General features: G+C 42.9%; 1 protein-coding gene across 1 annotated transcript in view; it reads left to right on the top strand.

Annotated features, from left to right (window-relative positions):
- ZNF423 (zinc finger protein 423) overlaps positions 1-15,829 on the top strand; it is a 236,851-nt gene that overhangs the window by 209,419 nt on the left and 11,603 nt on the right. Inside the window, exons 7-8 of the mRNA XM_050904236.1 lie at positions 3,415-3,546; positions 5,146-5,261. Of these exons, the coding sequence (XP_050760193.1) occupies positions 3,415-3,546; positions 5,146-5,261 (248 nt within the window). The remainder of the gene's footprint in view (positions 1-3,414; positions 3,547-5,145; positions 5,262-15,829) is intronic.

The raw sequence follows: 15,829 nt of genomic DNA, 5'->3' as shown, positions 1-15,829 counted from the left end.
TCAGCCTGACAGAATCCAGCAGGCCTGCTTGTTTTAAACAAGAGCACATCCTATTATTTTTTTGAGAAATGAAGTGTAAAATTAATGCTTATTATTTTGAGCTCAGGAAAAAAAAAAAAGGCAAGAAATCCAAGATTCTCATTTGCTGTGCATTGCTTGTTTAGTCCTGTAATCAATTGATCCCCACACAGATAACACTTATGGAGAAATGGGAGAAGATCTAGCACAGCAAGCTGTAAAAATCTGCATTTTATTTTACAAATGAGAGGGGCTGCATAATTCACTTGAGTTATGTAGGTCTCTCATAGATGCTTGTCATGTTTAAAAAAAAGGGGGGGGGGGATAAAAATGAGGGAAATGATTGTATGTTTTCTGTTGCTAACGCCCAGCGCCACACATCTGACTGGAGCATTGGCTGTCGCGCTGCATTGTCAAAAAGCCGCCTTGCATGTACCTATATGGTCTTATATAATTCAAGGAAGTTATTCTCCAAAGGTGACTGAGTACCCCTATACATGCGCCGTGTTTCTGTGTAAAATAATATGCTGTAAAATGCCATAGAGGAGAGAGTGATTATAGCAGCAATTCTATCTATATCTTTGGGCATTTTCATATTTTGAATACACATGCATGAAAAGAGAAACGTTTGTCATGCTAACCATGGTACTTTTTTCCCCTTTTTTTCTTCCTGGATGGTTTTATAGACACAAGAAATACATAATGGACTCCTGTGGGAGTGGAATAAAAACCCCCACCGGTGAGGAGAAGGCCTTATAATTCAGAAGTGGATTTGCAAATCAAAAGGTCTTGCCTCGAGTGGGATAAATTTCCAGATCTGCAGGAACCCATTATGTTTTATTATGTTTCATTCGAGTTTTAGTTTGTTTGTTATGGGTTTAACTATTTAAAATACTGCAGGGATCAGCCAAGAAAATATACAATCTCTGTTACCTAATTAAACATACCAAGCTTTTAAGAATATACTTCAATTGAAATGCTGAGCATTGTTGGGGTTTTTTTAATTTTACTGAAATTACAGGTATTTGGGCTGCAAAAGGAGCAGTCGTCTGATCAGCAGTATGTGTCTGTCTGTATTTATGAACACACGTGCTCACACAGGACCATAGGCTGTACATGAATCACTGTTTGCCAAATACCCAGTATGTGGAGGGTAGAAAATTAATGTCAAACATGATTTCTCTGATTTACTCGTAGAAGGAATTCATTCCATTCCCCCCAGTACCTGCTTTGTCCTCGCTAGGTTTATTGCAGCATTCGGTTGCTGTACACAGCTGTGTGGATGGGCATGCTCAGGATGCTCAGCACAAGGCACGTATCCCTTCCCCATCTTTCCTCCTCTCCGGAGCAGATTGCAAAGATCGCACAAAGCCAAAACTTTTCAGGCAAGGATCTGATGGGAGAAGCCAGCATTGTGCTACAGTGAGTGGAGAGGGTCAGGTTTTGAAACCCATCTGTCAGAGAGGGTCATGTGCCCATCTGTGGTGGCTGCCCAAACAGAGAATTACAAACCTCGTTGTGTCCTAGAAATATCCCAGTCCCCGGTTATGGCTGCCCAGGGAATTCATGGAGCTGCTGCTGTGGAGCCACCAGCCCTTTCATCTTTCTGTTCCTGACTCTTTCCTCCCTTTCCTTTTCTCTTTTTACCTCCTTCCCAACCCGCCTGTTCACTTCTCCCCATCCCACCTCCTCCTTCCCCACTGCAGCTCCGGTGCCAGCGCTCGCCATCAGTGCCCTGCGTGCCACCGCTGCTGTGCAGGGCAGAGCACCCACTGCCACACGGGTTTCCAGAGCCCACCCAGCCTCGAGGCATCACAAGCAGCTCACCGCCCGCTGGCACAGGCAGCTCACCGCCAGCACGTGCTGCTGCACAAGGCGCTGCACGGAGTTGGGTTTTTTTAAAATTAGTGTTATTTTTCACACTGCATGGAGGGCCCTTCAAGGCCTGCATGCTCTGGGAATTGCCTCTAGCTGCAAACGTGCCAAGGCGCAAACGTGCGAGAGCCACCACACGCCCGGGCACGGGCTGTGCCCAGCGCCCCGCACGCAGAGCCCCGCTGTTTGCCTGCCCTGGCACCTAACTCCCTGCCTTGTAAAAGGGCTTTGGGATCCTGAGAGTACCAAAGGCCTTATAGAAGACAATAATTTCCCTCTGTTTAGCCACTTTAAAGATACAAAAAGCTAATTTAAAGCAATTGTAAGTAAAGACCATGCTTCTGAAGGCTCGCATTATTCACAAGATCCAAATGCATTTGGCAAGAGATTAGTTCATGGTGTAATGTAGTCATTTCTTAGCTATCTTGGAACTAAAAATTGAAGTTGGTGATATTTGAAGATATAAAAATAAAGCTGAGCATACATCAAAAGACAGAATTTCTTTAGTTTTTAAAATACGTTTTCATGAGAAGTTCGTGTGCTGCCACAGTGAAGGAAAGACACATTTTCAGAAAGTATTTACAGAAACCATCCACAAATTTTTTAAATTTTAGGTGTTTTATGATTTATATAAACTGTACATTGTCGTCTAAATTTCTACACCTCCCTCCCTCCCTTCAAGAAAACCAAAGTAGTGTTTAATTTTATGTGTGTAAATTGCTTTAATATGGCTTCAGTACCTCAAAAAAAGGCTCCACTGCACCCAGAACGACTCACTTCAGTAAAGAGAGAAACATATCATCTTACAAAAGCAGTAGGCTTGAAACAGTAGTAATAACTATTGTTATTTCCCTATGAGTGCAGCTAGAATATAGGGGCATTTAAAATGGGCCCTGTGTATTCAATGCTTAAGATATATGGCATGGAAATTACACTTTCAAATGACATTTAAATACCTTCAATGATCTCTCTTCACCTTGGAAAAAGCCAAGAGAGATAAAATTAAGGCTGACACTGTGCTCTGGGCTCCTGCTGTTCTCCGATAGTTTCTTCCTCTCCTGTATGTTTGCAGTGTAGTCTTGAGGTGAAGACGGCATTTCAGCCCGCTTTTCAGTGTTGTTGGTTGAATTCACACTGTTAAATTCATTTTAAATGCTGTTTGACTATTGAGTGATCTATACCCAGAGCAGGGACGCTCTCCCTTTGTGGTAGGCTGCGAGGTGGAGCGGTGCAGTGTTGTCACAAACGTGGGAGCAGGCGCGTGGGTTCCTGGCGGGTTGATCGCGGCACCACTTTCATCACAGCTGAAAATCAATGCCCTTCAATGCGGCTGGGGGCTGCACACCTGAACGCCCCGCGCGAGCGGCTCGGCCCGCTTTTCTGATGAGGCCGGAGCCGCGGCAACGTCTGCGGGTCCTTGAAGTCGTGCGCTCCAGCACGGGCGTTTCTCGCCGACTGCTGCTGCATCCCCGACGCTAATCTGCTGTGTCACTAACAAGTTGTATCATTTGAACCTTGCAGAGGAAGGCATCAATCATGAGTGCAAGCTGTGTAACCAGATGTTTGACTCTCCGGCAAAGCTCCTGTGTCACCTGATTGAGCACAGCTTTGAGGGGATGGGAGGCACATTCAAATGCCCTGTTTGTTTCACAGGTAAGACAGGGAGGCCAAGACAAGCCTCAGCGTGCATGGCTTGATCCAGAAATGACACTCGGGGGATTTGTAAAATACTGTATTCCTTTCCTTGGGAAAAAGAAATACTGTGCTTGGAAATGTTCAAAATATCATCTGTCTGAAACTGGGGCTCACTCTGAAGAGCAGCACTGTGGCATTTGACACTGAGCAGCACTGCCGCATGCGGCGGGCTCTGCATCACCCCCCACACACCCCCCCCCCCCCCAGTTTGAAACCTTTTAAATTATACCTCGTGGCTTGAAGGTGCGATGCGTTTCCAAGTACAAGACTTGCAAGGTATGGACCTGCTCTTGCAAGCCCTTATTCACCTGAGCAAGGACCCTTTAAAGGCTAGGTAGCTCGTAGTCCGCTCACGTGAGTAACGGTTTGATAAGACCAAATTGTAGAACTGTATAGTTTTGCTAGCTGCTCTCTCAGAGGTTTCTTTAAGCCCAGTTTTCTCATGGTGGCACATTTCTAACTCCTGTCTGAGAGCCTGCTAGGTATTCCTTCCCTGTAGTTCATTTTAAGCTGTCTCACCAGTGCAAACGGTCTTGGGTGATCTTGCTTTTAAAGGGTCTGCAGGATGCATGTTAAAGGTTGCCTTTTATACTCTCTTCAAAACAGTAGTTAACATCTGCATTTCCAAACTGCTTGAGAGCCGAGGATCACATGGGTGTGATTGTGGCCCTGTTGTCAGTAAAGGGGCATGGCAGCACCTGCAATTCCTTTAACTTCGGTGGGAGTAAGGCAAACCCACGCTCCGTAGGGTTTGGCCCACAATTTGAGAACCTGCTTTTTGTGTGAGCTTGGAGTTAATTTATCCTTTCCTGAAACATGCTGTAAAATAACTCTTTGAGTGCATGTGTTTAATTCCACTGAAGAAGCTATTTTCACATACTGATGATCCTTCATATAAAATGAGACAAAAATTAAATGAGATAGATTTTTAATGAGCTAAAGCCTGCGGTTCAATATGTTTCACTTCCAAATTTCACTTGATAAAGTCAGAATAATTGTCAATTCAAAATCATAACGCAGATGCTGTGATATTTGTGATGTTAAATCATAATCTTTTTTTTATACTGAATGGACAACCCATTTAAAATGTCTAAAAATTGTGACAAGCTTGCCCTTTCAGATTCACATGTCTGCCAGAAATGCTGTTCTGGGCCACATGTCTTCCAGACTAGCCATCAAGGCTTCTCCTGGCCCAGTTGTCCTACATTAAAAATGCATCTGATGCACCTGCCGTGGGCCCAGGACTCCCCACAGGAGCGGTGACGTCCTCTCTTTGGTCTGATGATTGAGTTCTTCCAGTTACCCGTGGACAGTGTTAGCTTTATGTGAAATATCAAAAATCTGTACAGGATTTAGAGTCTGTTAGAAGTAAGCTGACTGTCAGCCTGGAGACTCTAAATTGACTACTTGTAAGGAAATTCTGCTGAACCAAGTGTATCGGCACTTCTCTGGCAGATATCCTTGGACTTTTCAGAGTCTTTGCAATCGTAAAAGTGTAGTTCAAGATGAGATGCCTTATACGAAGCGATCTTAACTAATCGTACTATGTTGTTTCAGTTTTTGTACAGGCAAACAAACTGCAGCAGCACATCTTTGCAGTCCACGGGCAGGAAGATAAAATTTATGACTGTTCCCAGTGCCCACAGAAGTTCTTCTTTCAAACAGAGCTTCAGGTATGTTTACAACAGGAGTAAAAGCAAAAGTAAAGCTGTTGACTTCTCTGTGCAACCGTCACCCTTGTGCAGCATTTAGAAAAGGTGCCTACCCTCGGTATGGTCTCTTCTGCCCTTAAACAGTCTCTCAGTCTCCTCCTGCCTCCCTAGGTGCTATCAGGAGAAAGGGGTCTCTGAGCATGGCTGGAATAAATAAATAAGACAAGACAGATATCATGATTCTTTATGAGTATTTCTCTTGACAGTAGTGTTGCTACATCCTGACATGTCTACGTCAAACACCTTGTAAATAATTTCTTTTTCTCTATTAATAATTTAGGGACTGATTAACATACAAAGACTAAGCAAATGGTAGCTGCCCCCTCCCCTTCCTCACTGTTAAGTCAGAAGTAAAGGAATTTTCCTTACTGAGGTATGAGAGCAAAACCTGGGTGCAGCTCAACACGATGTTTAATTAGAGGCTCCACCGAGGCACTAGCACGTTAATAAGCTGTAGGTTCTGCAAACCAGGCATTACATGCCAGTTTCCCTGGCAGCACTGGGGGCCACAGCCACAGCAGTTTTAGCCTCCACAAAGCCGGTGCTTGGCCCGCACCCATTCCCGGGTGCAGCAAGCCTTTCGGAGGGGCTGGACCCTGACCTGGGCATGCTGCTACAGCCGCTCTTGGGGCCCTGGCCCCAGGGGCCACCTTGGAGCCATGCTGGTGAGGATTGGGTTTAAATCACACTGATACCTTTGGTGCTAAACCCACATAGACGCTGAAACCTCCATGGCGTGTGTGCCTGATACCTCATGGGGAATGGACCGCCAGAGCTTGCCCTTCTAAAGAGCTCGCAGGGAGGTGCCCGCCCTGGCCGTCCTCCTCAGGCACTTCTTACCTGTGTAGCACGGCCACCACAATACTGCTACTGTCCCCTGGCAAATGCGGTCTTTTTATAGAATGGTACTGTATGCCTCATTTAAATCTATTAGCTTTATAAACCATGATTTACTTAAACTTTGGAGGGTTTTTATTTATCTTGCTGAATTCCCAAGCTGCTGCCTCTTGTGTCGTGCTGTCATGCTGTGGAAGGATGGTTGATCTTTTCACTGTGTTGATTTTATTTTTTTTTCTCCCAGGGGAATCTCTTCTTTCCCTTGTTCTAGCAACCTGATTTGCATAAGTGTACAAAAGTTTTAATGATACCTTGTTAATATTTTAATAAAGTCAGCAGATTTTGGGTTTGTGTGTTCTCACTATGAACGTTTTATGAAGGCAACAGTGGCTTGCAAAGCTGGCTCTGATTTTTCCTCCCATTTTTCCTTTAAAGTAGTGTTTGGTCAAAATGCCAGCACAATTAAAATGGGCACACTGGCTTCCTAGGTCACTGTGTTAACCTTTAAAATCAGATGGTCAAATAAAGAGAACCCTGTTAAATTATAGTCTGAACACTGGCCTGTTTTTTGCAATTAACAGTTTTAGTTACATAGTGTTTCAATTCTGAAGTGTTGTGCATTGCAAAATTGCTGCAAATAGCAGCTTTAATCAGATAAATTATGATTGTAATTTTCCAGTTTTTACGCAGGATTTGTGTGCACTTAAAATTTCTGTGCTCATAATAATTACACAAGTAGTTTTGAATGGTGTTGGCTGAATGAAAATTCACTACTTAGCTGCACAGTTTTAGTCTTTATTTCAGCAGTGACTCAGAAATGTGTCTTTACTTCATGCCAGGGATTTTACTAATCCAAATACCTGCACCAAGGAGGACACAAAATGTGTGTGTGAATCAGTTAGAAATGCTCAAGACTTTTGAACCAGTCTGCCTTGGCACAATTATCTCATCAGTTTCTGATGTGTAAGCTGCCTGCTCTAAATTCCTCAGCTGTTGGTTATATTTTTATTGAGTAATGAAGATTTAGTGTTATTTTAGTGAACCAGTTGTTCAGCTGCTAGTTAGGGTTAAATCTGCATAAACCTTTCAGTCTCTTAACTGTGCAGTTGTTCTTATGTGGGCAAATCACCATCCATCAAGGGGTTCTGCTTGATGAATTTGACTTTTCAGTTCTGATCTTGCTTTCCCACTGGTGTAAAATAACTAGTGTCAAAATCTGAACCTACGCTTTGTTTTACTTCTTTGTATTTTTAAGTGAAACCACTGAAAATACTTTTTAAAAATTGAACATTCAACTATTTCAAGAAGAAATTCAGAGTGGTGTGCTTACAGAAAAGCAAGAAAAACAAGGAGGGTGGGGAAAATGCCAGGCAGCACAGGGAAAAGGTAACTTTTAGAGATGTCATGGAGCGGCATGAATTAACCCCGTTGATTTGTGAACATTTCTTTAAACACTTAGGGTAAACGCCAAGTAAGCCCAGAAGGGCACGTGTGTGCCATGTGATGAGAAATGTTGCCACTGTAAATGTACTTTTAGTGGTTGGTGCACATACTGCTTTGGCAGCATAACGGTCTGGAAGAAATCAAACCCTCTTTGCACTTCTGAACTAGTAGTTGTATTTTAATATAGGTTTATGCTTTTAAGTTTACACCATCTGATGGAGCCATAAAACCAAGGCTTAAGAAAGCTCAAAGGAACTGAGCTCATTTTATAAATGGTGGAAATCTGGTGTCAGTCTGGAGCGATGAGTCAGTGAGGTTACATTGATGGTATTGCCAGAAGAAAAGAAAGCAGAATATTATTTAACTGCTTACATTATCTCATTGGAAATAAGGAAAGAAAACATGGTAAGGTTAAGTACGAAACACAAAGGAAACAGTATGTGTGATAACCCCACATACCCTTAGGGCAGAAGAGGAAAGGCTAGCAGCTCCGCATTTTTCACATCCTCAGCTTGTAAGACTGACAGCTATGAATATGATAAAAATCTCCTGGAAAAAAGTAAATTTATAGCTAATGTATAGAACACGAAGGCTATGGCATTTCCTTCCCTCTACTGAAACATGCTTACTGAAACAAGTATAGAGGTGGAGGTTTGGGGGGTTCCTCACGTGTAGGGCAGAAGGAGCCTTTCAAACAGAGCCCCATCTCTAGCACCCGTGTCAGGAGCTGCTGGCCACCACTGGCATGCCCGCTTCTCCCAGGCAGCTGGAGCCACAGCGGCACACAGGGCTTTCAGACATGGGAGATGAGCTAGCTCTTTGACAACTGAAATTTTGGTCCTTACTATTTAAAACGTAGCAGGGAGCCCTGCCAGCACCAAAGATGGGTCAGAAATTATGACGCATAATGGGACTGAGCAGTGATTTTCAGAGGAAACTTAAGGAGGATTTTCATATGTACTCTTTTGCCACACTGCTTTTTCCAAGGAGCCATCACATAACCAATGAAGTATTTGTATTTGAAGGATTAATTCCTGCTGTTTGCTTGTGTACTGTTAATCATACCGTTTCCTCCTAAATGATTACAATTGATGAAAACTAAGGCAAGGGATATAATAAACAATGTGCAAATAATCCAGATACCAAGGGAGCAGGGTACCTGCCAGGTCTTTCCTAGCACAGGTGTTCAGGTGTTTTATTGCCTGCTATGAATAAAGGGCTTTCTTTTCTGTTCAGATTTGGAGATACATCAAACCACTAAATTAAGGGAGCTTCACCGGAGGAATTTGCTGTCATTTTAAGTGCCGAGTTTCTTTAAACATACACATATCGAAAGGAGAGTGGCTACTATGGCTCATTGGCTAACACCGTGGTCTGTCTCCCTCCTCATTTTATTTTATGTGAAAAGCTGGCAATTTTCATATATCCATAAACAGGCATGAGCTGCTGCACAGAAATTGCACTCATTATATTAATAATGATTTACCATGAACGTCCTCCAGGGGCTTGATTTGGTCCACATCAAAGTCCTTGGGGTTCTTTCCGCTGATTACAGCAGATCAAGCCCTAAGCAGGTTTTCTTTTTTTAAGTCTGCTTTTAATGTCAGCTCGATGTTAGATGTGTCTCCTATAGAGGACTGCATCCTGCCCAGGTGAGGGGGGCACTGCAGCGAGCCACCGCGTAGTCTGATGTGGCCCGATGGAGGACGTTAAAATGCTGCTCTGTACCCATGGTGGCTTCCCTGGGAGTGGGGCAATGAGGAGCAACATCTCCAGCTGCTCATGCCAGTGGTCCTTGGGGCCGTCTGGGTACAACAGGGTCCCCTGAAGCACGCGGGGAGAACAGGAGCCTCTTGGCTTGTATGTGACCCACCTGCGCCCAGGCGAGTCTACAGGGCTACGTCTGAGGGCTCAGTTTACCACCAATGGTCAAAGCACTGAAGAAAGACTTAAGCAATTTCGCGTCTGTAGCCAGCTATTCAAAATCTTTTAGTGGTTAATGTCTCCAGCTCCTCCTTGAAAAATGGGCTTTACCTGCTTCCTGGGGGTACAAGAAAGCTTACTTAAATAGGAGTAAAATTTTTCTTCCAAACAAACAGCCCTATGTGCTTGCAACACTCTGAAATATCTCAGTGCTTCTGGGCTCCGGTGTCCATGCAGTCAGTGAGAGAAAAGCAAATCTATGATATTTTGATGAAGTTGCAGAAAATATTTGTCCCTGGGGGAGTGTGTGGATGGCAGGACAAATGGGACCTGAAATGGGGCTCTATCTCAAGGCAGTACTTTCACTTAACCTAACTTTTGCTGTATTTCAGAATTTATGTGTGACTTAGATGTTAAACACCAGGAGCTTCTTGCTGGAAACAAACCACAAGCTCTTTCTAAGTTTCATATGAAGCACTGACAAAATCATGTGTAGAATTAATTTTCTGCAAGTAAAACCCACTTTTTCTTTTAAACAGAATTTATATCTTTGCATTTTGGTTGTTGATGGGCTCTTAAGAGTCTGTTATCTATCTTTCCTTTTTTTTTTTTTTTTTTTTAATGTTAGTCCTCCTTTAAAATCCTGAAAATGACCTAGTCAGTTATCCTAGCAGATTTGGCTAGTGTTTCTTAAAAAATGTTGCTGTGGTGCTTGGAGTATTGTTAAATTTTAATTATTAGTAGTTACAAAGCTAATAAATTACAAGAATACCAGAATCTATTTCAGCCATATTGCTGGGTTTCATTCAGACGCAGGCAGATAATTATAACTAAAAATAATTAAAAATTAAAAGTGCTGTAGGCACATACCCATCATGTTGAGTCTGTCTGCCTGAACGTTCTTTATGGACTGCAAAACCACAAGTTTTATCTCTGATCTGTTGTCACAGTAGGGAAGAGTTTTACCTACTAGGTCTCTGGTTTTCAATACATATGTTTAAATTAAGGGAGGAGGAATATATGGCTGTTTAAAAATTTGGGGTTAGGAACAGGCTCTCATAAGGACCAAGGCTAAGAAACGCCATCGCAGATTATGTCGGGCTGTCGCTGGGCTCGCAGCAGCTGCAGCTGAGGTTCTGTGCGGGTGATGCTTGGAGCCTTCCTGGGCCTGACATCCACAGAGGTTAACGCTATATGTAAGAGCAAGGGCTGTTCATGCTCATGCACGTCTGTGTGATTTGTCAGCACCTTCTTCCCTAGCACAAAATGAGGTGGTGTTTCCTGCGTCTGGGGCTGGGGATGCTATTGGAACAGCCACGTAATCCAGACCGCATGGCCTCTTTGTGTGGCCAATTCTATTGAAACAGAGGATAGTGCAGAAATCGTGAATTGCCCTGTGTTTGACGTAGTGACAAGGTGTAGCATTTTTTCATTTGGAAAGATGATTCTGATCAATATATTCCTGCATCTTTATCATCCCTGAGGTCTCGTCAGTGAGATGCAGAAAGATCTCTCAAGTCTGCAAAGACTCACCTGAGATGAAGCTTGGAAATAAACGTCTGGCACTGGAGTAGCACGTCCCATAACAAAACCCCCTCCTTCATTTCTTACACCATTAACGCTGTTCTGTGGCTGGCCCTGGCTAACAAAGTGTACGCAACTTCGCATTAACATGTGCAGAAAACCGAGCAGCGATGCAGAGCGGGGTGGGGAAAAAGAAGGGAGCCAGGTGAAAGGCATCATTTCAGTCATTAATGCACTTAAGCGCACCCAAGTGTCAACATGTGTGATCAAGTGTAAGGAGGCATGTCGTTCCAATGTGGCAGCGCTGGCACACAGAAGGGGCTTCCTACAGCAGAGATGGCACTTGGATCCGGTGCTCAGGCTGCCCAACTAAACCCGTCGTTGCCTGTCATCTATGCCCTAGGGCAAGGGTCCAACCAACTTTTGCGTAGGCACCATGCCATCCCAACAGATGGGCAGGAGTGTAAGCCGCCAAGAGACAATGTATATGCATCAGTTGTGTTTACTGAAAGCACAATTCCTGGCTGGAAATGTCCAAATGTCTATTTATTCTGAGATAAGATGCCTTTAGTTAATGGATATGGAAATGCAGCCTAGCTTTGAACTAATTACTTTATATACATTACAAAACATAATGCAGACACGCAAATGTAAGATGTGCTGATTATGGGGAGCCCAGTTAAAGGTCTGTCATGACACAGAGTCCCTCCTAAAATTGACTCGAAGTGCCAAGGTACTGCTTGCCTCTAAGTACTGGAGACCAAATTTTGTAGGAGCTGCACATAACTACACAAATTGCTGGCGCAATATATAATGATATGCAAGGAGCCAACCTTTTACATTTGCAGGTTTTCCTTTGCACACAGATGTCTGAGCTCACCTCCCCTCATAGTGGTGGAAACCATTTTTACTTGCGTGGGTAAATGAGGGCAATACGTTAATCCAGACCAAAGCTAGACCAGTTTACATCTCACTGAAGAGGTTTGTTTTCCATGTGACAGAAAGACAGAAAAATCATGTAATATTCTTTCATATTTGACAACATTGTTGCCCACCAAAAAGAGTAATCTATGGAAGCATCCAGAGAGGAGTCTGTATGCACAGATTAAAGGGTGTTTTCTTCCCCTACTTGTTAGCTTTATTCAATTAAGACTTGTTAGTGTTCTTGAAAGATGTGCTTTAAAGACCCTTCTGAATATACAATTTGGTATTCATAAAGATCCAGGCATACTATACATAAATAAATAAAGCAGGAATGTTTTACTTCCAGATACATTAATGCATTCCCATCTTCTTGGAAGCAGAGCACACGGGCTGTGATAAACATCCATCCTTGACCAAAAGGAGGAAGCACAGGAGAAGAAATGAGAAATGGATTTTCTTTCAGAAAGACCAGATTGCACTCTCTGGTCTGGCAATAACAATTACTAATGACATTTAGAGAGAAATTAAGGATGAGAAATGCAAGTTGGCATTTCAGCAGTGCCAGTCAGTAACATTGCATCAGAGCTCACAGGAGAGATGAGAAAAAGTTTAGGGATGGAAAATTAATTTTGTTATGTCAACAATTAACAAATACCTTTTCTTCATTCTTTACCACATTATCACAAATTACCACTGTGATAGTATTTAGCAGCTCCTCAGGTGAATGAAACAGCACTTTGAAATCCTTATTTCTGGAGTCAAACACACATGTTTGTGTTTTGCTCTGTTTTGTTGAACAATGAATGATAGAAAGAGGTTCAAACTGACCAGGGAGGGAGAAAATGAGCTCTTGAATGTGTGGTAGCAAGAATATTCTGTGTGGCTTCTCCCTGCAGATCTCTGTGGCTTTTATAACCATGAATGAATTAAGCTTACCAGCACTTTTTCTGAGGTTGTTTTTTCCTGTTTTACAAATTTGGAAAGGCAGAGGTTGAACAATATACCTAGATCCGTGCAGGAAAATTTTGGAGGAGCCAGACATAAAGCCCTGGAAGCCTCAGACCTTTTATTCAGAAGTCCTTCATACGTTCACAAGGTGAAATTTCTGTCCCCATAGGAGGGTGGTAAGAAGCCTGTTTCCTGCTGCTCTGCGTAGAGCCACAGAGCAAAAGGGCCGTAAGCTGTAGGTCTGCGAGCGTGGCCATCGGCACAGCTGGCTGTGCGGGGATGGTGTCCTCAGGGACAGCAGATCCAGGTACCACTGCTCGGCCCTACCGGGCTTGGTAGCACATGCCTTTCTAAGCAGGACATAGGTCCTTAAAATAGAAACAGAACATTTGTGTAATATGTAGGCAAATAAATTTTTTTTTGTTTTCTTTTCTCTCCAAAAAGTCTTGTCACACTTCTTCTTTGCTGGTGGGAAGAGAGCTCTAATACAGGCCCTTTGATTTTCTGCTGCTGTAGTAGCTGCTGTGGAACGTAGTTTGGGGTCTGAGCACAGATTAGCTCCCTTTCCTCCTGTAAGTGTCGCTAGCATCCAAAGGAACTGACTTCATTTTTCAAAGGAAGAGGGATGCTGCACTGGAAAGGGCAGAGCATAAGCATTATTTAAGGAAAAGTGGAGCTTGATTAGCCTCCGTTTTAAAGAGCCCATCAAAGGTGGTGTACAGCATCCTTTTAAAAGTTCAGTCTCTTCACTTGCTTGCTGCTAGAGCAAAATGGGGATGCTTGTCCAGACATAACAGTATATGCCTGAGTGTTTTCACAAGAAATGTCTAGATCATTAAATATAATAGGTCTCAGCTGCAGTTTTGATCACTGAAGCATGCACACAATTCATCACAGCAAATTAGGTACGTCTTTGTAACTTATCTTTCTGCAATTTGCTGGCACTTTTAGAGAGCTGAAACTTATATTGTATGTGCTGCAGAAGCCATTTCAGATAACATATTCTGTGTTTATTGTTGGAGAACAAGGATTCACTAATAACAAAAACATGGAGCAGTGTATGTTTCTGCTCCTGCATCTTGCAGAACCAGCAGTAGTACCAGCAGAGATCCCCAGCCACATTCATTATTTATATATTTTAGTGAATTTCTTGTCTGCAGTAAAAGAGATATAAGCTTCAACATCAGACTGTTTGTGCCAAATTCTATCCTACAGCCCATTCAGGAAACCTGAGGCAGCCGTGGTTCTCAATCATTACACAGCCCATTTATCTGATTGGAATTTTGTCCTCTCTGCCTTGCTGAAATGTTGCTTGTTGTTTAAAAGCTTAGTATGACCTTTGGAAAGAAAAGGCATTTGCTATTTTAATTTTATTTTTTTTTAGAGAGAACCTGAACCTACTTAAATGGAAATTGGCATTCAAAAGCAGCACAGTTATTGAAAAGCATTTACTTTATTACTAGAAAAGAACAGACGCTAGTGGGCTCGAAAATTACATTTCAGTGGATTCATCAGTTTCAGTCACTAGTTAGTCTGTGAACAGATGGATATATTTGTAACAGTTAACATGAATTTATACCTTGGAATTTTACATTTGCCTTAAGAGCACTGCTATCTTAGCTGCTGACTAGAAGGGTTTGGAGATGTATTTATTTGTTTTATTTTTCTGAAAGAGGATATGGTTGTTTCTAATTGCAGAGGTTTCTTACATCATAGAAAGCGCCTCAGTTTTCAGAAACGTGAATGATATATAGCTACTGTGTAAGGAAAATGTTGTAAAAGAATCCCCCAGTACGGCTGCTGCAGAAAAAATAAACATCTCAGCCTAAACCTAGATAAACCCCCATGGACTGAGAAAATAATTTTCAATAACCAGATATTTTTAACTCTGTGTATGAAGGTAGTAATCACGGTCGCCTGTATTTGCATCTAGGGTCTGCCACAGTCTAATTGCTTGTCTCTTCCCCCCCCCGCCCCGAAATTTAAGGCTACTGGTCAACAGAGCAATGCATTAAGCACTCCATCTCCAAAATAGAAAGAAATACTGCCCTAGCCTCTACCATGTGGCATCTTTAGGTTTCGGGGATTTCGTTTAAATCTGAAATTTATGTCCAGGAGAAATAAATTATTAGATTGTAAAAGCAGCTGGGGAGGAAGTAAATATAGTCTCTTTTGTCCTCTATATCATTTCCCCAGGAAGATAATAAATGTGTGGCAAGCGTCTTGTGTTTCCTCAGTTGTACAACTGGTGTGTGTGTGTTGTATTTCAGATGTGAAGCCTAAATTCCAGACAGGAAATCCTGGAGTGATACGGTACTGCTGTTGCCTACTGCTGTGGTGCTGGCAGAGCCCCCATCACTTTTACCATTAGAAGCAATTTGAAAAATAGTTTCATGAAGAAATTTAAAAGGCCTTGGGTGTACCTCTGATTTGCTGAGTAAGAGACTTAGGGTGTAATCCTAGGATTTATCTCCTTGGCCAGTGAAAGGCAGCAGGAGCAGCGGTTCCAGCCCTGGGTGCTGGAGCGAGCTGAGGACAGGGATCCTGCCCTGTGGCCCGATCCAGAGGGCCAGTTTTCCCAGGGTGATTTTAAAAAGCGAGAGAGAGACTCCTGCTAACTCTTCACTGCCTTACCTGTTCTCATTGCTCTGTGAGGTCAGATACATGGGGCAAGCGTGATGAGTAGTCAGGAAGAAATGAGGCCTGATAAGAACAAAAGGAGAAGGAATAGTTAGAAAGTCAGTTGGTAACTTGCCTTTCTGCATCTGGGCTTGTGTATAGGGCTGTCATTGCCTGCACCTCTGTGCTCTTGTCAGGAAGGTTGTCGGTATTTTCAGCCCAGCCTGCTTTCAGGGACCTGAAAACAGCCCTGGAACAGCCTTGCTGCTCGCTCTTTCTGAAGTTGCTTTCAGAGAAGTATATTCAATCAT

This window comes from Gymnogyps californianus, chromosome 12 (genome assembly GCF_018139145.2).
Source record: "Gymnogyps californianus isolate 813 chromosome 12, ASM1813914v2, whole genome shotgun sequence".
NCBI classification, from domain to species: domain Eukaryota; kingdom Metazoa; phylum Chordata; class Aves; order Accipitriformes; family Cathartidae; genus Gymnogyps; species Gymnogyps californianus.
The sequence above is the reverse complement of the archived record's forward strand: the minus strand, read 5'-3'. Positions and strand labels throughout refer to the sequence as shown.